The following is a 24,587-nucleotide window of genomic DNA, read 5'->3' on the forward strand; positions in this document are numbered from 1 at the left end:
TATTTGCCAAAATACCAAAGAATTCAGTTATTCTTTTTTTCATTTAATAAATATTTGTGCATCACCATATCAGATATTAACATATTTCTCAAGAAGTTCTCAGTCTGTTAGGGAAGAAGATTCAGTATGAGAAATAATATTCATTGAGTGCTTACTATACTTCAAGAATGATGCTTGGTTTTTTCATGTTTGATTTTCTGTTTGAAATGTAACTCACATTTTGATGTTGAATTCCTAATACAATGTGGTAAATGATACATTATGATACTACATTTAGAGATGAGTGGTAAAAGATACTTTGGGACAGAAGGAGACAAATAAGCTTCTACTTTAGGTAATCATGAAACACTCAAAAGAGGAGGTAAATTTATGTTGAGTCTTTCAGTAGTAAAATAATTTTGTCAACTTGAGAGAGAATTTGTGAATTATTCCAGATATAGAGATTCAGTGTTTTGCAAACTTATGTGTGAATGATAAGACATGCAGTTTGAATGCAAAACTGAATTCATATCGTATTAATAGAGAGGGCTAGAGCTTATTAAGGAGATTTGTTAAATACTGGTCTGTTCCAGTTAGAACTGATTTAAAATAAAAACCCCAAATAAGCAGTCCTCCAAAGTAAAATCACATTAGCTGTATTGATGGCTTAAGTTGTTCTTCTAATGCAATTTATTCAAAACCCAGAATAAGGACTGTAAGTTTCAATTGATTTTTGGAAATATCATACAGGTTTGGAACATTAAAAGAGAAGAGTTTTATGGCACTTTAAAAATTATTTTTTATTATGACTCACAAACTACAATTTAAAAATAGCATTTCATAAAGTTTTCCTAAAAATAAGTGACAGTTGTGGCTTAGGAAAAGATATGCCGTTACTGAATGCTACTCCTGGATTTGTCATCTTTGTTTTGCTTTGTTTATTTTTTTAATATGGAGCATTAAATATAACTTGAGGATTATGCTTGCTAACTCAAGGACTATACAGCATTTGTAAGCCACTAGGATTGTGAAGTGGCAGAAACTGATGAGGGATATAACTATCTTAAACCTTGCCTGACAATCTCCCAAATAATGGGATTTGTCCCAACTATAACAATCTGATTGACAAACCTGGTGTTAGGCTTTTGAATGACACTCAACACAATGTCTTTAATCAATTCGCAGCATAGTTGGTTTCTTACACATATGCTAAGACTTTATTTTTTGTTATTTTTTATTTGTTTTCTGAGGCTTTACTTGGTAAAAATGTGTGAAAACTCCTACCCCAAATTTTCTGTTTTTAAAGCATCTTTAGTTAAAATGTATACATTTTTTTTAATGATACATATGGTTAAAAACTGAAGCTACATGGGTATTATACCATGAAGTTACTAAACATCATCATAGATTGATAACCTACTCGTCTGTTGAAACTAATGTTGGCTCCAATTTCATCACTATGAAAAAGACTTTGCTTCTGGGAATGCTTTTTTGCATTTGATCCTTACAGTAATTCCTTAACAGAATTTTCAACTCCTAGGTAAGGTCAGTTGGTAATGCAACCATCTGTAATGCCAACTACTTTGTGGAACAAAAAAATACTTCCCAGTCAGTTGATATGGCAATAGATAGTGATTTAATAAAACAAATATTCAGAAGGCCATCATTTTGAGTGCTGAACAAAGTACCAGCTCATGCCTTGGGAAGAGGAGGAAGGTAGAGATGGCGGGTGTGTGTGTGGGGGGGCAGTTCCTGATGTGTGTGTGCATGTGTGCGTGATAAATCAATGAAACAGTTTTCATTCTACATCAGTAATAAGTACTCTTACAAAATTATTACATGTTACTGTGTGTGTGTGTGTGTTTGCATTACACCATTTTCTCCTACAAACCAATAATATTTCCATGTATTTTTCTTTGCTTTCTATGTTCAGATTTTCCTTGGATCGCCATACTGACCTTGACAGGATTTTTAACATACATTCTGGAAATGGATCCCTTTATACATCAAAGCCACTTGACCGTGAACTATCTCAATGGCACAATCTTACTGTTATAGCTGCTGAAATCAGTAAGATGAATTTTATGTATATAATATTTAACATATATTAGGTTTTATTTCATATTAAAATAATTTATTCTCATTATACACATGAATTGTAATTTTAATCTGTTTTTAAAAGTCTTCAAACTAATACTACAATATATATTAACTAACTTGAATTTAAATAAAATCTTGAAGAAAAAGAATAAAGCATTGATTTCAAGCAAAAAAAAAAAAAAGGCTTTTCAACACCTATAATTCTTTTCAATGGTTTCTTTTTTTTTTTTTTTAAGATTTTATTTATTTATTTGACAGAGAAAGACACAGCGAGAGAGGGAACACAAACAGGGAGTGGGAGAGGGAGAAGCAGACTCCCTGCCGAGCAGGGAGCCCGATGCGGGACTCGATCTAGGGACTCCAGGATCATGACCTGAGCCGAAGGCAGTCGCTTAACCAACTGAGCCACCCAGGCGCCCTCTTTTCAATGGTTTCTATATATACTGAGGGATAGTTATAGGTATCCCAAATCAACATTTAATATTGACTAATAAAAATTATCTAGAATTGGGCACTAAAGATATCCTCTTTTGGGGAAAAATAAATGCATTAGATTTATTACATGGACACTATAATTTAAAATCTATGCTAAATGGTGGGTGCACACCATTTAACAACAAACATGTATGTAGGTATCATTTCTTCCTTTTTACAGATGAGGAAACCAAGGTATTGTAATAATAGTTAACATTAAGCACTCTATGCCAGATATTATCCTAAGAATTTTATATTAATTTTCTTCTAGTAATATTTTTATTGACCTTATTTAACAGAGAAGGAACTAAGGCTCCAGAGGTTTTGGTAACTTGCCTGAAGTCACAATGCCAGAATTAGTAAAACTGAGATTTAAAACTAGTCATTCTGTTTCTAGATCCAGTACTTAATTCTACATCTAATTTACAAAATTTCATATAAGTAATAACAGGCAAAGCCAGTATTCAAAATCATATCTGTCTCTAATTGCAAAGTTTCTTGCCCATTCACAGGACTTGCGACGTAATTTGTGGAGCCCATTATAAAATAAAACGTCAGACCTCTTGTTAAAAAATGATTAAGACGGGGCGCCTGGGTGGCTCAGTCGTTAAGCGTCTGCCTTCGGCTCAGGTCATGATCCCAGAGTCCTGGGATCGAGCCCCACATCAGGCTCCCTGCTCAGCGGGAAGCTTGCTTCTCCCTCTCCCACTCCCCATGCTTGTGTTCCCCCTCTCGCTGTGTCTTTCTCTCTCTGTCAAATAAATAAAGAAAATCTTTAAAAAAAAAATGATTAAGACATTTAACGTGGCAACAGTAGAGCCTTAAAATAAGCATGGGGCCCTTCTTAGAGTGAGGCCCGGTACAATTACACATGCCTATGAAGCCCCTTTGTCCACTCATGCAAACGTGTTCATGGTCTCTAATTTCTGTACTGTGATTTACTGGGTAAAGCAACTCTATTTTTAAAAGAAGCATTAATTAGGGACTGAATCATGGTGAAAAACTAAGCCTATAAATCCCAGACCTAAAATACGAAGCTGAATCCACAAACACCTATCAGGGTCAAATTATTTGAAGTGACCATTGCAGGATTTGGAAGGCAGAGCAATGGGGCCAAATCGCCAAAAGTCTCAGAAGGATGGAATGAGGCTGGATGGATCATTAACAATGAATTCAAAACTTCAGGATAAAATAGTAGACTTAGCTTTCTCCTTAAATCTGGCTCCGAAATACAGATTAACTCCACCATCCAAATGACCCAGTTTTTCCATAGTGAGTTATAAATGGCTGTGCCTTTTAAGGCCAACTGAAGATTTTTTTGAGTTTTTCTTTTAAGGAAAGCTTCTATTTCTATTATCCGTTTCCACATCACCACAGTTAGATGTGCCTCACAGGGTCCAATCTGATCATTCCAGAATCATGGTTGTTTGTGCTCTCTGCTTGATTCAAGATCCTAATTCAAGCCTAATGAGTTAGGAATTGCCTTTTCCATTTCAGATACTTTGAGAAATTTAAGTTCTAAAGCTAGCTGAAGTAATTACAATTCTGTAAAAAGCTAAGCCAATTATGTTCTTTTTAAGAACTAAACCTATTTTTTGCCCTTAAGTGAAATCAATTTATGGAGTAACTGCTGGAAATGCCTACCTGCCAAGCCACAAGCAGTCAGAGGCCCATTATGCTGGCCTGGGTATTAAATGGATAAGGGAGAGAGGGAAACAGCATATAGGAAATTGTTTTTACTAGATTTTAAGCACTGGGTTTGTGATAAGTGTGCATTACAGCAAGCCCTAAGCAGGGCAGAACGACGTTTAAATGTACTTCTTACGAATGTGTTTTCAAGCCCTGCCTCTAACAGTTTAATTCTACATTCCACAGCAGTATATCACATCATATGGCAAGTACTACCTCAGGTAATTATTTAGTGCATTATACCATGAAATAACCTCTCTTTTTCTTCTTCAAAAATATTTTTTAAATGCCATTTGGAAAATAAAAAATCTAAAATGAAGGTCATAATTGGGTCTTAGAAATCCATTGTAGAAACTAATGAGTTCCTCTCACCACATCTGAAAACTTTACTGTAATCATTGCAATACAGTCTGAGAACAGTAGAGCAAAGCTTATGACCAAAGAACTCCATTATCTATACTTAGTCCTTGAGAGTGGAAATTCTTGCCCTAAGCAGGTAGAAAAGATACATCTTTCTAAAGGCTAGGATTTCTAGAAAACCATTTAAGCTTTCCTTTTCTTGGATATGGAAAAGACTGTGAATACATCGGAATGCTTTCACATTATAAGATCCTTTATTGCTGATACATTCTTGCTATAGACGATTGTGCCTGGATGACTCTGAGAATCAGGTGGTAAATATGCCAACTACCATTCCATATGATGCTTCTTGGAATGCTTTATGTTTTTACTTGTACATGAGCTGCGACATCTACCAGTAAAAAGATTAATGTAGGCACTGTTGTTTGAATAGTTGACTCTAGGCCTGATGTTATACAAACACATTTATCCTTGTGGATTTAGCTTTTGATTTGAAGACTTTTTGAGCCATCTGTAAAGAAGCTGAGAATCTTCATTTTGTGTCAGGGAATGGACTGACAGTGCAGTATTTTAGATCTGATATTGCTCTGATATTGTTCTACCTCTCTTGACTTCCAACAAGAGTTATATTTATGTCAAGACTATTGAAAGAAAATATTTTGCTATGTCCACTAACTATATTAGATGAAAAGCTCTTGCTAGAAAATATGGAAGAATCATACCTTCCCATTCATACCCATAGCAATGCGTAGCTCTAGGTAAGTTGTGGATTCATTTGTAGGTGAACCCTTTGTAGGTGAACTCTGGCTACTTGCAAATGGTTTAGGACTAGGGGAGGTAGGAAAAGAGTGGGATAGATTTTTTTTTTCTCCTTTCTCCACTGCTCCCCAAATGTAGTCCTCTTCAGACCTGTATGAACTGTAGGGAAACTAGTTAATATATATATATATTTTTTTATTGTGTGAGAGCTTTGTGTGGAGCAACATAGCATAAGCTGTCAAGTAATGTAAGAAAATGAAAAAAGGTATCACGGTGATAATAAAGATGATCTTAATAGTTGACATGTATTGAGTGCTTACCAACAAACTAATACTTTGATAATAGCTTTTGATAGCTCTCATGCATTAACTGACCTAATTTTTCAAATAACTCCATAGATTAGAAGTTCTATTTTGATTTCTATTGGGTAAATTAAGGCATTAGAGAGATGGAGTAAATGGGCCGAAGGCACACAATGAGTGAATGGCGAATCTGGGAATCCAAGCAGCTCTGTTCTATTCCAGGGTCTGGACTCTACAACCACCTGACATAGGAAGAAGTGAACAATAGGCAGCAATGCATTAGCAAATGGGAAATCAGAACCTGAGAATGGAAGGCACATGGGTGAAAAAGACTGAGTAAGACTGGAAAGGAGTGTTAAAGAGAGGATGCCTTTCAAAGTTTCTCTTGAAAAAAAGAAGGCAGATAAATACTCTTCGCATGGATTTAGAATTCTATCTGCCTTCCTTCATACGACTCAACCTTGTAAACGTCCCTGCTGAGTAATCAGTTCTTCCATATTATTTTTAAAAGTGCTGACTCCATTATTTTAGTAACATTATAATTACCTGGAGAGAAAGGAGGAGAAATAAATTATTTTGCATAATAATATCCTCCCTATCTGTACATGGCGATATTTTTTACCCTTGTATTTGAAAATTATATAGATAAAATTAGAAAGTCAGATACATTTCACAAAGACAAATAGTATGATCCATAACCCATGTTAGTAGAGGCCATTTAATAAGATTGCTATTGCCCCTCACTTCATCTGTTATTTGTTTTATTTTGCTTTGTTTTTAGCTAATTACCTCCTTTTCCCTTTTCTATTGATCTTCAGTTTGACTTTCCTGAAGTCCACACAGAAGTTGAACTACCAAAGCCTAAGATTTTGATATCACAAAGGTTGATAAATATCAACTGAATTAAAGATGTCAAAACACTCTCAGATACCAATACTAGTGCCTAGAAAGGCCCATTTGTGAGAAAATGCAATTTTGACTAATACAAGGGTGTTACCCAAGGCTAAGCTAAATAGACATTCATATTTTAAAATTCCACTTACAAATCAAGACAATTTTTAATGCATATTTTTATGTGAAAACTTTGATGCTCTTGATTTTAGAATTTGTAGCAAAAAAATCATAATTATTATACTATATGTTACTATTGAGCTAATTTTGTTATACAAAATTGAGCCTGGATTGTTGAAATGGTACCAGTGACAATTAATGAAACATTCAAGTGCTTATATTTTCCTGTAAATTTCCACCCAACTTGTAAAACTAGTAGCTATATATTAAAATTTCCAAAAGGGGAGTTCGGAGTAGCTATTGGAACACATTTTCGCTATTAAAATAGTCAGGAGGGTAAGTTGTAATATAACAACTACCACTTAGGAGTTAATGACCATGGGCAAGTTAATAGTTTATTTAAAATTATTTCTTCATCCAAAAACTCAGTAAAGCTTAATATAATACTGCATGACAAAGATTTAATAAATATTTGTTCTTATTTTACATATTTGGACCAAGGACGCAAATACAATATGAACTCAATTACACTGGATTGTGCTCTTATTTTAAGAAGATTTTCCAAAATAATAGTAGTTCTCTGGAGGCCAATAATAACTGAATTTATAACTACTTAATTAGACTCTGTAGTAATTTTCTTTATTGTATTTGCTCATTATGTTGGCAGTTTGAACGCGATGCTTATTTTTATGTGAGCACTTAATATCCACAAGATGCTTATATAAATGAAATCTGGTGCACAAATGTGTCTTCCTAAACAAATTTTTCCTTTGCCTTTTCTAGACAATCCCAAAGAGATGACTCGCGTGGCTGTTTTTGTGAGGATTTTGGATGTTAACGACAATGCCCCACAATTTGCTGTGTTCTATGATACTTTTGTATGTGAAAACGCGAGACCAGGGCAGGTGAGCACCCATAGGACTTAAAACCTTTGGAAAATTTTAACAGCTTGTTAAATGATTTCTTTTCCCAATCTTAAGAAGAACAAGTAAACAGGGATAAAAATGCTCATGTAAGTCCCAGTCATATAATTAAAAAAAAAAAAAGGCTGATATTTTTAGGGTTCTAAATGACACTGTAGCATGTCTCACATTTCTTTTGTGAAGTTCTAATGAAAATATAAGATTTTATTGTTGCCACAAAAATTAAGGCGTAAGAAGAAATAACTTTCACTTTTTAAATTTTCACAAACAAAACCGGGGCGGGGGGAAAACAAACCTCTGCTGTTTCTCTAGGTAAATATTGATACCTGCTAGAAGAGATGGGAGATGGAAGTTAGGAGAAACAGGGCAACAGATTCAATGGATCAGTGAAAGAGTGCATCAATATTCCAATGTATGCAAATGATTTCAAAGCAGGACCACAGGATTCACTCCTTAAATTTATACTTGTATTTCATCATTATAGCAACACTTAGAGTGCTTAATGACTTAGGTTTTGTCCTTTAAAACATTCTTCCTACATCAGCTTTGTTTATAACTCTTTAAGTCTTTTCCTCAGTGGACTCATTTTGTTGTTTGAAAAGCTCCAGTGTATGTGGCTGAAAGAAATGCTCGTAATTGGTTTGAGTGCTATCTGCACAGAAAGAAGCTGCATGTTATAAATAATAATTGGGAATCAAATGTGTTTTATTAAAGAAAGAGTAGCCATCACAAAACCGCATTGTGTTTTGACATCATTTGATGCTCTTTATAAACATCAATGTCGTTGTTACATTTTTATGCAAATTACATTATGGGATAACACAAATTCTTCCTTCTGAAGATTCTAACAGGAATTCAATAGCCTGTCTATTGTTTGAAATGGAGAAATTGCTGCAATTGGATTCATTTTTTTTTATTTGAAAATGTTATGGAAATGTTTAATTTGGAATATTTAAATGACAAAGCAACTTCCGACCTACTTCGTCACGAAACCTTGTTTGCCCTGAAAATACCATTCCAAATAGTCCTCTGCTTGGCAGGCTCAGCATGATATAAGTTGAAGCCTTTTCTCTAAGAGATAAATTACCCGCTTTACAACTGCCGCATGCATAGCTTCCTCTATGGTTATTCTATTTGATTTTCAAGAGGTATCTTTTCAGAGCATTTGAGTCATTTTAAATACTGATTTCCAAATGTATTCACAATATACCAAATAAGGGATTGTGTTTTTTTTTTTTTTTCCTTATGCCTCTTTAAAAAAAAGAAACTAAACTAAATCTGGTTCAGTAACTTTATATTTTTTGGATTTTAAAAACCAGTTGGCATATTGCAGGAAAATAATAAAATCAAAGACAATTTTAATTTAAAAAGTAGCCTTTTGACAAACTTGATAAGAACAACATGATTAGTAATTTTTGTCTAATTGGCTGAATGTGCAATAGCCTCCCATAGTAGCTATTTTTAATAAGATCAGTTTGTTAAATGTCATTTTGGTCTCTTGGCTGATAAATGGTCGCTTAAACTAAACTGTTACGTACTCAGTGATGGAATTCTAGATTACAGCAGCCCAGCAGGCAAAACCAAGGTGGTTATTTGGAAAAGTCCTTCACTGAACCTTCCTTGAGATTTATTTGTTAACTCTTGTCTCCCCTCCTTCTAGGAAAGTAGGAGCTTGTTAGGACTTCTGGGTGTAATTTAGTTATTTATAGAGTATTTCTTTTTTTTTTTTTTTTTAATTTATAGAGTATTTCAAGCCACGCAATTCTCCTCTGAATTAAGTACTGTTTTAAAACAGCACTGAACATAATAAAATAAATAAATAAATAAATAAATAAATAAATAAATAAATAAATAAAGTAGCACTTCGAACAAGGACATAGGAAATGATTCCATCTATTTGTATGGACAAAATGAGAGGACAGATAAAGTTAATTGCCATCCCCTCTTCCTTTTCTGCCTCTTCCCTTCTCTAAAGTTAGAAGACTTTCCTCCTTGGAAAAGATGCAACTTAAAATTGATGTAAATTAATAGTCACCTCTTGTGCCTGAACTAGGCTACCTTACTCCCCATCTTTTCCACCTCAGAAAGAGTCCCTTGGGAAAGGAGAGGAGAGAAGACTGGCTGTTTCATTTTTCTTTCATTTTCCATCATGCATGCCTCACTCCTTCAGTCAATAAAGCATATTTTAATAATTTTAAATCTTTATGGGAAGGAAATAGTATTTCAGTCTCACAGATTTCCCAGAGAATCTCCCCAGGGAGGACTGCTGCTTGTATTTACCTGAAGATAGTATCTAAGCTCTAGGCCTTTGTCAGACCCCAAATATCCCTTTACATATTTCCATGGAACAATGTGGAGTTACTTACCTAACTGCTACTCTTCCCACTGCAAAACCTAAAGCATTAAAACTTAGTGACCAGTTTTCTCACTTAAATATCTCAAAATCCATTTGTCATCCCACATGCCATCATGGTAACATCACTGAAAAAGCCCTCAAGTTGATTTGAGATTATTTTAGAACAGCCTAGTAAAAATATGAACCAATTATATAACAGCTAAGAAGATAAAATATAAATGACTTATCTGGGTCTATTCTTCATATGCTCAAAATGAATACTGGACATCACCAGTGTGTTTTTTTTTTTTCCTCCATAATTGTGACAACTTATTTTATTGGAAATGAGTCAAAATGAACTTGTGTCCAGTAGGAATAAAATAGCGAGTGCTTATATAGAGAGACCAGGGAGGTGGTTTTATCTCCTTCATGTTGCCAACTTCTGATTTCTATTTTAACACATACTTATATGTATATGGTATATGTACATATGTATATATGTACATACCCATATGTATGTGGTATATATACCAAAACAAATAAACAAACATATACCAAAACAAAATACACTTGATTCTTGAACAATGCAGGGTTTATTTCTTTTATAACACTTAAAGAAAATATATCAGTGAATCACTAATTTTGAAACCAACAATGCTATAATCTTTTATTCAAATAACATTTTAATTAAGAATTTTTGTGTAAACCATTATAACTTCTTATAGATATATGCAAAGATGTGGCCATTTTGTTCTCTGAAATGTATTATTTTGGTTCATAAAAATAAACTGAAATTGTAATTTGTAATCACAGTTGAAAATGCATATTTATTTTGAGACATTATATTTTTTAAAAGACCATTAGCTCTACTTTTAAATTTCTTTCATTTTTATCTATATATATACTGACATATTAATCTTAATGATATATATATATATAAACATAGAAGTTTTATTAAGTCTTCTGCCCTTCTTGATGTTTCATTTGTCATTTTCCCTTCAATTTATTCTTATAAATCACTATTTAAAAATAAAAATCTTTTAGACTGCTCGACAAACAAGTCAGTCAAGAATGATTTTGTAACTGAATTGATACCTCTTAAAGGGCATTAGCAAACACTTTTTATACATTTTTCTCTTTAATTCCTTCACATATGCACCATTTTTGGTTTTGTATTGGATGGGTAAGCCATTAGCAATAAATCCTTGCTTTCTATTTAATCTTAAATTACCTCTAAAATTTCATTAAATAGTTATGTTACATTTTAAAATATACTTTAAGATTATTCAAAGTTTAAATGATTTTTTGGGCTGCTTATTCCTAGAGGATAAACATTTATCTTTGTTTGATCCAATTATATTTCTTGTATTATTTTGAAATAAGTGGTTAAAGTTGTAATTAAATAGGGAGTAGCTAAAATTTGTCACATTTTTATTTTTATAAGGTAATTTAAAAGAAAACTAATTGAATACAGAAGAGTTAAAATAACTCCTTAATTTTTTATAATTATGCAATATGTTAAACTTGAAATCTCTTTTCATATCAACAAAACATCAGTAACAAATATTTTCATCAAATATCCACACCCTGTTAAATAAATCAAAGCAGTAAAGCATATTCCTTTTAGTTAAGCATAAATTTGGCCATTTATATAGGTATACAAATTGAACAACTTCTGAAGCTCTCTTGCAATATTAAGATATGCAAAAATTTATATAAAATGTTGTTATACATATAAGCTAAGGACAAATTAGATATATATGCAAAAAAGTACATAGCCGTATGTTTCATATATATTTGTATAATATTGATCATGTATGTTCAAAGAAGTGATCTGATTATAGTAAAAGGTGTTACATTTTATGCTTTGTTCCCAGATAGCTTCTTATATTGTCTCTTACCCTAAAATAAATCAGAGATGATCTTTATAAAATAACCATTTCCCATGGTATACATATAGTGAATTAAAAAAATTAATTTTATTGACAATGCAAGTAAAGTGAACCATTACTATTAAAGTAGATAATAATCCTCAAGTCTTTCCTTTAAAAAGTTTTGCATAGTATTATCTATAAAATCTGTCCATTCTTCGAATAGTTTTCACTTTTGATAAAGAGGAAAGCCATAATCACAATAGTTTTCTAAATTTTTCCTCCATTAGATAAACTTTTCTAGATCAATGTTTAAATATATATGAAATAACCTATTCATGTCAAATGCTGTATCTAAATTAATAAGACTGCAAAGAATATGATATTGTCATTTATTATTTTGAAGCAATGGATAATATGTAGGAGAAATTGAGAAGGAGGGAGAGAAAGGAACAGAGACAGAGAGAAGCAGAGAGGGAAGGAGGGAAAGAAAGAGAGACTTTGTTAAAGTCAAAGTAATAATAAAAAAGATGGAATAAAATAAAGATACATGCACAAGAAAGAAAATCAACTGCCTTTAAATTTAGACAAAATTGAATGTTAAAAAATTACATATTGTAAAGCAGATTATACCCTCAGAAGTTTGATAAATATGCATTTTTCTCTTTTTTGCAGCTAATACAGACTATAAGCGCAGTAGACAAAGATGACCCCTTAGGTGGACAGAAATTTTTCTTCAGTTTAGCTGCTGTCAATCCAAACTTCACAGTACAGGATAATGAAGGTAAATTTTAGAATGCTGTCATTATGATTTCAGGTGACATTAACAAGAGCTGTTCTCCAAAGGAACAATTACTATATGTATTAATTTATTGATCTGTGTTACAAAATGTTGTTTTCATCAGATATTTAATGAGATATTAATTTCTTGCTTCTTTATATATTAATAAGATATACTGTTCATTCTCTTAAATTGCAAAATAATAAAGATGTGAGAGGAAGTTTCAATATGAGTACTAATGAAAAGACTGAATCTTGAAAACATTCGAAAGGCTGGAAATAATCAGACACACTGGGTAGAGAAATGAATGATTCAGTGAGACCCTTGTGCAAATTTCAATGAGATTTAGCAGCAACAGATTCACCAAAGCCAAAAAGGCATGGAATATGGGTGAGAAGAAGTATCCATATTAGTCTGTGAGGGGTTTAAGTGCAAAAGCAGTTGCCAGGGCAAGATACACTGTTCTTCTGTGCAATATGTAAATTTTATAATGTCTCTGTGATAAAAGATACTGAAATTATATTTCTTGCATTCCCAAAGAGGGCAAAAACGTATTTTAGAGGAAAAAATATGAAAATGCTTACTATTTTGAAAAAGCTGCACAGCTTTATTCTTTGAAAAATATATATGGTAATTATTCTAAAGAAAAGTGTATAGTTAGAGCTGTTTCCCCTTAATAAATTTATGTTTGATTATATCAGTGGATCTTTTGTAAAAAAGGCATACTTGTCTTAGAGTGAGTGTAGATATAGTTATTCTTAAAATACATTTAATAACTACATTGACATATTTATAATACCTTCATAACAATGTATATCCACTGGCAGAGCTAGATTGCTATATCACCTCTAGGTGGCTTTCAGAATATCAGAAAGAAGTTTAAGATAACAGATAGTTTTACATTAACCCAATTATTGTTTGAGGAAACTGCACAAATCAGTTGAAAAGAGGGCATCCACTGGTAACATCTGTATACTAAATCGTAGTTTCTGAAATGTCTCTTTTCCATCCCTCTGAATATCTAAAAAACTGCGATGTGAAAAATTCTCATAGAGTTGGTAGATAAGATACAAGATGTCTAGTTTCATCTGATTATCAGCAAAACAACACCCATCATTTTATTTGCTGAATCTGGCATCCTAAATATAGAACTTAGATTAGACATCCTTCGTACTGATTTGACAATATTATACCGCTTTCTAAGTGCATTTTGTTTTATGTTTTTGTTAAACTGGACCCCAACAAACCACGTCTCAATTTTAAAAAGCAGTAGAGACTTGAAACAGTGTTATCACAGCATTTCACAGTTACTAGGTAAGCACCTCAAGGCTAATCTTAATTAATTTTTGATAAGTAGTGCCATCTTCCTATATTCAGAAGAGTTCCTGATCTTATATGAGTTACTCAAAGCAAGAGTTGAAGCCCTATGAATATAAATTTGAACATGTCACTATATAGAATACCACTAAAGTCAGATGGAATAAACTCAGTATTCCAAAACTCATTATTCCAGAGTGCATAAACTCACTATTTTGTTATTGAGTGCATTTTGAAAAAATCCAATGACATAGACATCACCTTATTGCGCTTCTTGAGGAAATGCCCTTGTGTTTCTCTACATGTTCATCTTAGAAAACGTTAATTTTATGGTATCATTTTTTAAAATTAATTTCCTGCTTCTGTGATACCACACTTGGAGCTTTTGATTCTTAAGATTCCCATGCTTTTCACTAACTTATAGGTCAAAAGTCTAACTGTATGATGACTTTCTGAATATTTAATAAAATGATTTGAATAGAATGGTTAGTTTAGGGTATAGCTTCGTTTTATTCTTCAATATATTAAAAGTATTGTAGACAAGATTTAAAGCCTTTTGAAAAGTTAAAAAAGAATAAGGCAAGAAGTTTCTAAATATACCCATATACCAACATCTGTTGTTTCTTGTGTTGTTGATTTTAGTCATTCTGACAGGTGTGAGGTGATATCTCATTATAGTTTTGATTTGTATTTTCCTGATGATCAGTGATATTGAGCACCTTTTCATGTATCTGTTGGCCATCTGTATGTTTCGTTTGGAACAATGTCTATTCATATCTTCTGCCAACTTTTTAATTGGATTATTTGTTTTTTGTTTTTGTTTTGGAGGGTTATTTGTTTCTTGGATGTTGAGTTTTATAAATTCTTTATATATTTTAGATACTAACCCTTTATTAGATACGTCATTTGCAAATATCTTTTCCCATTCCTTAGACAGCCTTTTAGTTTTGTTGACTGTTTCTTTTCGCTGTGTAGAAGCTTTTAATTTTAATGAAGTCCCAATAGTTTTTCTTTGCTTTTGTTTCCTTGGCCTCAGGAGATGTATCTAAAAGGAAGTTGCTATGGCCAGTGTCAAAGAGGTTACTGCCTATGTTCTCCTCTAGGATTTTTATCGTTTCAGGTCTAACTAACATTTAGGTCATTTAGGTCTTTAGTCCATTTTGAATTTATTTTTATGCTTGACATAAAAAAAAATCCAATTTCATTCTTTTGCATTTTGCTGTCCAGTTTTTCCAACACCATTTGTTGAAGAGACTGTCTTTTTCCCATTGGATGTTCTTTACTGCTTTGTTGAACATTAGTTGACCATATAGTTGTGGGTTCATTTCTGGGTTTTCTATTCTGTTCTATTGATCTATATGTCTGTTTTTGTGCCATACTGTTTAGATCACTATAGCTTTTGCAATATAAGTTGAAGTCCAGAATTATGATGCATCCAGATTTGCTTTGCTTTTTCAAGGTTGCTTTAGCTATTTGGGGTCTTTTGTGGTTCCATACAAATTTAGGATTGTTTGTTCTAGTTGTGGAAAAATGCTGGTGGTATTTTGATAGGGATTGTATTAAATGTGCAGATTGTTTTGGGTACTGTAGACATTTTAACAATATTTGCTCTTCCAATCCAGGAGCATGGAGTGTCTTTCCATTTCTTTGTGTCATCTTCAATTTCTTTTAACAGTGTTTTATACTTCTCAGAGTAGAGGTCTTTCATCTCTTTGGTTAGGTTTATTCCTAGGTATCTTATGATTTTTGAGAATTGATTCCTCAATTTCTTTTTCATTATTGGTATATAGAAATGCAACAGATTTCTGTACATTGATTTTGTATCCTGCAACTTTACTAAATTCCATTATCAGTTCTAGTGGTTTTTTGCTGGAGTCTCTTGGGTTATCCATATAGAGTATCATGTCATCTGCAAATAGTGAAAATTTTACTTCTTCCTTACTGATTTGGAGGCCTTTTATTTCTTTTAGTTGTCTGATTGCTGAGGCTCAGACTTCCAGTACTATGTTAAATAACAATGGCAAGAGTGGACATCCCTGTCTTACTCTTGACCATAGATGAAAAGTGCTGTTTTTCCCCATTAAGGATGATATTAGTTGTGGGTTTTTCATATATGGCCTTTATGATGTTGAGGTATGTTCCCTCTAAACCTACCTTGTTGAGGGTTTTTATCATGAATGAGTGTTGACTGAGGATGTGGAGAAAGGGGAACCCTATTGCACTATTAGTGGGAATGCAGGTTGGTGTAGCCACTCTGGAAAACAGTATGGAGGTTCCTGAAAAAGTTAAAAATAGAAGTATCCTACGATATAGCAATTGCACTACTAGGTATTTACCCAAAGAATACAAAAATACTAATTCAAAGGGATGCACCCTAATGTTTATAGCAGCGTTATCTACAATAGCCAAATTGTGGAAACAGCGCTAGTATCCATCAACTGATGAATGGGTAAAGAAGAGGTGGTATATATATAAAATGGAATATTAGCCACAAAAAAGAATGAAATCTTGGCCATTTGCAATGACATGGGTGGAGCTCCAGAGTATTATGCTAAATAAGCCAGGTAGAGAAAGACAAATACTATATGATTTCATTCATATGTGGAATTCAAGAAACAAAGCAAAGGAGTAAAGGGAAAAAGAAAGAGAGGCAAACCAAGAAATAACCAAGAAATAAACTTTTAACCACAGAGAACAAACTGATGGTTATCAGAGGGGAGGTGGGTGAACAGGTAAAATAGGTGATGGGGATTAAGGAGTGAACTTATGAGGGGCACCAGATGTTGTATGGAAGTGATGAATTACTAAATTCTACACCTGAAATTAATATTACACTGTATGTTAACTAACATATAAATAAAAACTTAAGAAAAAGAAAATAGGAAAAATATATACCCATATGCATATAAATATTTATTTTAGTGTAAGTTAGAGAATGGAAGAATTATATCCTAATACTTTTTGGAAGATAAGTCAAATTTGAAAAATTATTGGACTAAATTTATTTTTTAAATTTGCTTGTGTACATCATCTATTTTGCTAATCTTCTTTCCTATCTTTTATAGTTAACTGATGTAGTAGAAATAACTTTTTACTAATAATTTAGGAGATTACTGCTTTATGTTCAACCACTATACCTGCCAGAAATGTTCACCTTTTTTTTTTTCCTTGTCCTATTTGATTTAGCAATTGGCTGACTCACTCCCTTCCCTACATTAGCATTTTGAACAGGCTTATGGGATTGGCTAAAGAAGACTAAGTGCATTGGACAAACAGAATAGGAAATTGTCATCCAAGTACATATTGATTTTTAAAAAAATATTATGGGCGCCTGGATGGCTCAGTCGGTTAAGCGACTGAGCGCCAGAGTCCTGGGATCAAGCCCTGCATCGGGCTCCCTGCTCAGTGGGAAGCCTACTTCTTCCTCTCCTGCTCCCCCTGCTTGCTAGCTCTCTCACTCTCTTTTTCTGTCAAATAAATAAATTAAAAGAAATAATCTAAATATTGATTATAAGGGTTAGGTGAAATCTTTTTTATTAAAAGCACAACCTCCATTTAAGGATACTGGGTGTTATTAGATTAAAAAAAAATATCTGTAGCAATATATTAGTTAGTAGGATGCTTGGGTTTATTAAATCCTTACATCTGCCTGTGCATTTATTAAGTAATCCATATCAATAGTCATCCACCAATACTTTGAGTTATAGATTGTATTCATTTCAATGGGGAGAAATCAAAGTTCAGAAACATTAAATAACTTGCTGGGGCACCAGGGTAGCTCAGTTGGTTGAGCATCCTACGCTTGATTTAAGCTCAGGTCATGATCTGAGAGTTGTGGGATCAAGCCCTGCATTGGGCTCTGTGCTCAGTGTGGAGTCTGCTTGGGATTCTCTCTCTTTCCTCTCCCTCTGCCCCTCCCCCTGCTCACACTCTCTCTTTCAATCTGAAGTAAATAAATAAATAAATAAATAAATAAATAAATAAATAAATAAAATCTTTGAAAGAAAGAAAAAAAGGAAGGAAAAAAGAAAGAAAAAAGGAAGAAGGAAAGAAAGAAAGAAAGAAAGAAAGAAAGAAAGAAAGAAAGAAAGAAAGAAAGAAAGAAAGAAAGAAAGAAAGAACTTGTTCACCACTGTTCATATATTGTGACTCTTGAATGGTTTTGAGTGAATGATTGATTTTAAAAGTGCAACTACACGTAAAATTTACTCATTCATATTTTTCTTCATGAGTATTGGATTAATGTGTGTTTTCTCTGTGTATGTGTGTGCATATGTATAAACATATATGCATATACAAATAAAAACAATTTACTATGATTTTTTCTTGGTATGCTTATTTATATTTTCTGAAAACTCTGAAAAACAATATGCCATTATCCTCACAGTCCCGGTAAAATGTCCACTTATAAAAATTCACCATCTTAAAGCATTATCTGTGAAAAAGTTAGAAACCTGTCAAATAAGCAATCATAGTCAGAGACTCCTCAAATTAATTTATCTTACCTGTATTTTCAAATATTGCATTGTAGGCATGTTACAGGAAAATTGATCTTCATTTAATATTTTACATAAACATCTCTTGTATTGTCAAGCCTTGGTGAGCAGGATGAGAGAAACTTACGGTCCCAAGCCATCTGTAATATGTTAAAATTTATTTTAGATAATACTGCCCGGATTTTAACCAGAAAAAATGGATTCAATAGACACGAAATAAGTACCTATCTCTTGCCTGTGGTGATATCAGACAATGACTACCCGATTCAGAGCAGCACGGGTACTTTGAGCATCCGAGTGTGCACCTGTGACAGCCAAGGTAACATGCAGTCCTGCAGTGCCGAAGCCTTGCTCCTCCCCGCGGGCCTCAGCACGGGAGCGCTCATCGCCATCCTCCTCTGCATCATTATCCTACTGGGTAAGAAACCTCAGAGAGAACGTGATTGGAAGGACGCCTGTGTGGCTCAGTCAGTTAAGCCTTCTCCTTTGGCTCAGGTCATGATCCTGGCGTCTTGGGATTGAGTTCCACATCGGGCTCCTTGCTCAGTAGGGAACCTGCTTCTCCCTCTGCTTGTGCTCTCTCTCTCTCTGACAAATAAATAAAATCTTAAAAAAAAAATATGAAATAAAATGTGATTATTTCCTGGACTGTTTACATTAGTGTATTTGTAAGAAATTCTCTTATTAAAATAACTCCTCCCCCATTAACTCCAATATCTAAGATAGACCTAAGTTAATGATGGGATGTTGTTTATATTGAAATATTTTATGTGATCAGATAGTTATTACTTTTCTCTCTTAAATTATAAGACCGAAAGTTAGAGATATTCAAAACATTTTGCAAGGTTACACAATTCCTGAGTGGCTCAACCAAGGCAAGTTGCTTTGCTGTCCGTTTAACTAGTTTTTCAGGAAATCTAAAGTTTATTTCCAGTTTTTTTTTTTTTACTCAGATGAGGGCTGGTTGGAGGCTTTCCACTGAAATCATGTTAAAATAGCTCTTAACCTGGTTCACTTTTCCCTGCAACAATAATACTTGATTTTATAACCTAGAGCAAATTGCTTTTTAACTGCTTTTGAATGAAAAATCAGATTCAGTTTAATCTCCAGTTGCATCATCTTAAAACTATTGTGCATATTCCTATGACCCTACTAAAAAAGCATTGTATCTGACATTTTAAGAAGCAGTAAAATGAACTTGGATTTTGGAGCCAATCTTAGTTTCATTAGCCTCATTATTAGAACATTTTTTACCGGGTAAGATCACTTGGCTGACAATAAACAATCTAAGGTTTAAAATCTTTACATCATAAGTTTATGTGTGTGCATGAATATATGAATTTAAGCAAAGTAAAATGTCATATTTTTCTCAAAGACTTGAAGAATAAACACTTTTTTTCTCTCTTAGTGGTGGCCTATTTATTTTTTAACAACTTTGAAGGTCAAGAATACTTACCAATGGATTAAAACCTTATTTTTTCTAGGCATTAAAAAAGTCCCTTCAGAGAGGGTTGAAGGCAGGTAGACTAACTGTCCTAGGTTAATAAAAGAGAAAACAAAAGTTAAGAGCCTTTCCCACACTAATGTAATTCTCTTAGTTCAGTCTGCTATAACCATACCATAGACCCAATGGTTTCAACCCCAGAAATGTATTTCTCATAGTTTTGGAGGCTGGAAATCAAGGCACTGGCAGATTCCAAATTTGGTGAAGGCAAATTTCCTAGTTTCAAGATGGCGGTCTATGCTGAATCACCACATGGCAGACAGCAATCCTCTCTCTTGTTTCTTTTCATAAAAGCACTAATTCAGGGCGCCTGGGTGGCTCAGTTGGTTAAGCGACTGCCTTCGGCTCAGGTCATGATCCTGGAGTCCCGGGATCGAGTCCCGCATCGGGCTCCCTGCTCTGCGGGGAGCCTTCTTCTCCCTCTGACCCTACCCCCTCTCATGTATTCTCTCTCTCTCATTCTCGCTCTCTCAAATAAATAAATCTTTAAAAAAAAAAAAAAAGCACTAATTCAATTCATGAGGGCTCTACCCTTTGACTTAACTACCCCCTAAAGACCCCACTTCCAAATGCCATCACTTTGGGGATTTAGGCTTTAACATGAATTTTGAGAGGACACATTCGGTTCATAATGATAATAAATCCCATATCCTTTAAATATTTCTTCTAAAGAAGCTAAATAAATATAGATATTTCATCATACATATACCCGGTAAAATATTTTCCCTCTCTTTTCTTATTTAATTGAATTCAGACCTGTTTCCCTAAATCATCATTTTCAAGGCTCATGTCCCAAGTATTTGGGGATAATGAATGAGGGTGGAAAACTAGTAACAGCCAGAGAGAATTTAACATTCTCCTATCTTTTATGCTATTATCATCATGATTAGTAAAATCATTATATTATTATTATTGATACCTTCTCAGGTATCAGTAGTAGGGAGATGTCCTTTCTGAATGATATGCATTTCTATTTGTAAATCTCCAGTTGTTTGAGATATATCTAGCTAAGGTTCCTACATGCTTTCTGTAGGTAATTCAATGTAGAAATCGAAATTCACTCTTTGCTATCATGTGATCTGATAACTTTCTTTTTGGTCTCATGTGTGATATATATTTCCATGTAATACCTCAAAGATTGCTAAACCAATAGTGCCTAATCAGGAGGTCATTTGCCCTTCACTTCTTTTAACAATGTAAGAAAAAAAATCCTATGTAAATCCATCAGCAAAGCTATTTAACCAAAACCAACACTGTATCTTGTGAAGAATGCTGCCTTTTCAATATTGTATAAGGATGTGCAAAATATGGGCATATTTTTGTCGTCCTTAATTGTTTTATTTGAAGCTGAATTCAATTTGTGTTATTTTTTATGTAACACCTTATGTCACTATTCAATGCAAAGTATAAATAATGTCTGTGCAATCAGGAACTAACTTTAAACAGTTCTTAGAAAAACAGACAAAATATCTCACTGTATTTGAGAAATATCCCAGATGGCTTTAAAAATACATTAGAAACACTGCTTGCATACCCCACCCATCCTGGCTAAATCCTCAACTGCCTCTCTCCTTCCCCCCCGCGCCCCCCCCTCAACTGATGGAAGTTCAAAATTAATCTAAAAATCCTAGCCTGTCCCCGAAAACCTAAATAACTCAAATTCCTCCCCAGCACTCCCACTCGTTATTTATATAGTGTTTTAGACGGACAGCTAATGAATCTTCTTTTCTTTTTCTTTTTTTCCCCAAGTTATAGTAGTACTGTTTGCAGCTCTGAAAAGGCAGCGAAAGAAAGAGCCTCTGATCTTGTCTAAAGAAGACATCAGAGACAACATCGTGAGCTACAACGACGAAGGTGGTGGCGAGGAGGACACCCAGGCCTTTGACATCGGCACCCTGAGGAACCCCGCAGCCATAGAGGAGAAGCAGCTCCGGCGAGATATTATGCCGGAAACTTTATTTATACCTCGGAGGACTCCCACGGCTCCAGATAACACGGACGTCCGGGATTTCATCAATGAAAGGCTCAAAGAGCACGATCTCGACCCCACCGCGCCTCCCTACGACTCCCTGGCAACTTACGCCTACGAAGGAAACGATTCCTTTGCAGAATCTCTGAGCTCCTTAGAATCAGGTACCACTGATGGAGACCAAAACTACGATTACCTCCGAGAATGGGGCCCTCGGTTCAGTAAGTTGGCGGAAATGTACGGTGGCGGGGAAAGTGACAAAGACTCTTAACCTAGGAGACACACACACACATATATATATATATACCTATATATATATATTCTATTCAAACAAGAGGAAATAACTCGACGGACGCCGTCTCCACCACTTCACAATATGTGATATTCAGGAGAATTTTCCTGCCACTCAGCACAATTTTCCCCCATTTACTTTTTAATTTGTTCATTAATTACATTAATTCTTTTTCCTGTAGGATGTCTCATGCAATATATACGAAATTTTATTTAATCACTTCCAAGAGCCAAAGCTATGGAAATTCAGTGTTGTCCATCTTAGAAATAAAACATAAGTTCAGAAACATGAACAGGATAGTTCTCCCTTAAGCAACCTCACAAACAAGCCGCTTCTGTTAGATACACGTCCTGCCCTTGCAAATGAAGCTTTTAAAAAGGTGAAGAAAAAATTTAAGGTATATCCTGTTCTGTACATTAAATTAAAAAGAAAAAAAAACGTACATGTGGTGTTAGTAGGTGTGATTTGCAACCTGGTATACAAACGTTTGTGCAATTTCATTTCATCAAATTCTATCTGCTAATGTTTTATATTTATATTTTTGTATTTATTTTTAAAAAAAAATAAACAAGTTTTTACAACTACCTTGTCTCCAGATTCATTTTTTTCCCTAGGGAGAAAAGTTTCTCCATGGACTCACGATCTTGGTACTACATGACATTGGATGCAGGTAAGGGCACAAAGTCATTAATGGTTACTATCGAGACCTCTTGCCAAATTAACAGGATTTACGTAAGAATTCTTCTGCCAGTGAGTTTTGTTATGCTCTGACTTGTGAAAAAGTTGTCATATTAAAAGTAATAGTCATGTATAGACCACTTAAAAATTTATCACAAGCCAATTTAAAACATGGCCATCTTTATGCTAACTATCTCAAAATATCAGCAATATAGTAATTTTGTTTTGTTCTATTCATTTAAATAATAACTGAAAGAATATAACATTTCTTATTTTTGTATGACATTTGTGCTACTGAGGGTAATAGGTAATAATAGTTTAGGCAGATTTCAGACTGAAATAATCCTTTAATGGAAAATACACTTACCTCCCGTGGTGACTTTGAAAATGCATAGTAATGACAACAATAATGCTGAATATTCCATTAAGATACAGCATTGTGATTATGTCAAGTTTTCAGAAATGCATTACATATTTATTTGTAATTAAGTCTGTTTTTCTGTCAATGAATGATTCAATAGAAAGGAAAAAAAAAAAAAATACTGGCAGTTAATTATCTGGAGTTCCCGAGATTTACAGAGGCCACCTGCCACCAACCGATTTCTTGTTTCTCAAGCTCCAAATATGATTTATTTATAAATGGAGCACTCTGTTGGGCCTACACTAGGAAGTCACATTCCCTGCTGAGTATATCATAAACAATACCAAAGATTTATGTGCTTTCCAGTTAGTGAAAATGCTATGCTTTTGGAGTGAGAGTACAATACTGACGTATCCTTAATGCAGAATTATTTATTTCAGTCTTCTTGAATGATATCCCCCCCCCCCCAACTTCCAGGGTGAAAAGGCACACACTTCTCTGACTATAGACATTTTAGTTTGCATGGTGATATAATTATAAAAGAAAAACAACCCACGTGCTCTAGTTAAAATCAGTCACATTACAAGGCTGACGTATCAAATCATAGTAAAACTTGTTTGACTTCTCATATTCCAAGAACCCATTCATACAACCAAAAGCCTGACTGTTAAAAGGACAGAGCTTAAGGGGAATAACAACTGAAGTGAGGGGACAGAAAACCCTCGATGCCCTAGGATTATTCATTCAAATAAAATCAACAAAAAATGGAAAAGTTAGAAGAAGGTATATCTTATGAACATTTCACATTAATTATGATTCAAAATATAATATCCATTTGATTGGAAATTAGTTTAAAAATTTCCGGTGTTAGATATTTTTATTAATATTGCATATCAGTAATTGGAATTCTTATTTGAATATTTTTAATTATCCTCATTCAGATAATTTCAAACTGATATTAACTTGCCCTGTCACTTATTATCACCCACTTTTAATAAATTTAAAAATTGTAGCAGTCATCTCTAGTATCGTCAAATCAAGTTTCCAAAAATTATCCTGAAGGATATTGATTAGCAGGTTTCTTTGGCAATAGAGGACCTATGTTGTACAGAAACCACTTTTTCAGAGTTCTGAAACAGTCCTTAATGACAGATATCCTATTATTTTTTGATAATGAAGGTGATATGTTAAATTTCTCAGAGAGCCTGAAATTAAAAAGTGTCCCTACAATGACTCTCATTGCTCAAACTCTCTCAGTAGTCTCCCTTGTATGATGCTTTCCCAAAGAACGTCCAATACAGAGATTACTCTATGTCCATTTTTTTTTTTTATTGGAAATGGGGAAAATGCTTCTCAGTATCGTGTAATTGATTATATCAGACAACT

General features: G+C 33.7%; 1 protein-coding gene across 3 annotated transcripts in view; it reads left to right on the plus strand.

The window, feature by feature from the left end:
• Positions 1 to 22,141, plus strand: part of CDH10 (cadherin 10) — a 113,526-nt gene extending 91,385 nt beyond the window's left edge. For 2 of the 3 annotated variants that reach the window (XM_045888108.2, XM_064595611.1), the window contains 5 exons: positions 1,913 to 2,049; positions 7,458 to 7,579; positions 12,479 to 12,587; positions 18,564 to 18,815; positions 21,651 to 22,141. In XM_045888108.2, coding sequence (XP_045744064.1) covers positions 1,913 to 2,049; positions 7,458 to 7,579; positions 12,479 to 12,587; positions 18,564 to 18,815; positions 21,651 to 22,141 — 1,111 coding nt within the window. The remainder of the gene's footprint in view (positions 1 to 1,912; positions 2,050 to 7,457; positions 7,580 to 12,478; positions 12,588 to 18,563; positions 18,816 to 21,650) is intronic. The other variant, XM_045888115.2, reaches the window with a different exon arrangement.
• Positions 22,142 to 24,587: the final 2,446 nt, after the last annotated feature.

This window comes from Mirounga angustirostris, unplaced genomic scaffold (genome assembly GCF_029215605.1).
Source record: "Mirounga angustirostris isolate CCGP_5_RB_7025 unplaced genomic scaffold, mMirAng1.0.hap1 SCAF_7, whole genome shotgun sequence".
NCBI classification, from domain to species: Eukaryota; Metazoa; Chordata; class Mammalia; order Carnivora; family Phocidae; genus Mirounga; species Mirounga angustirostris.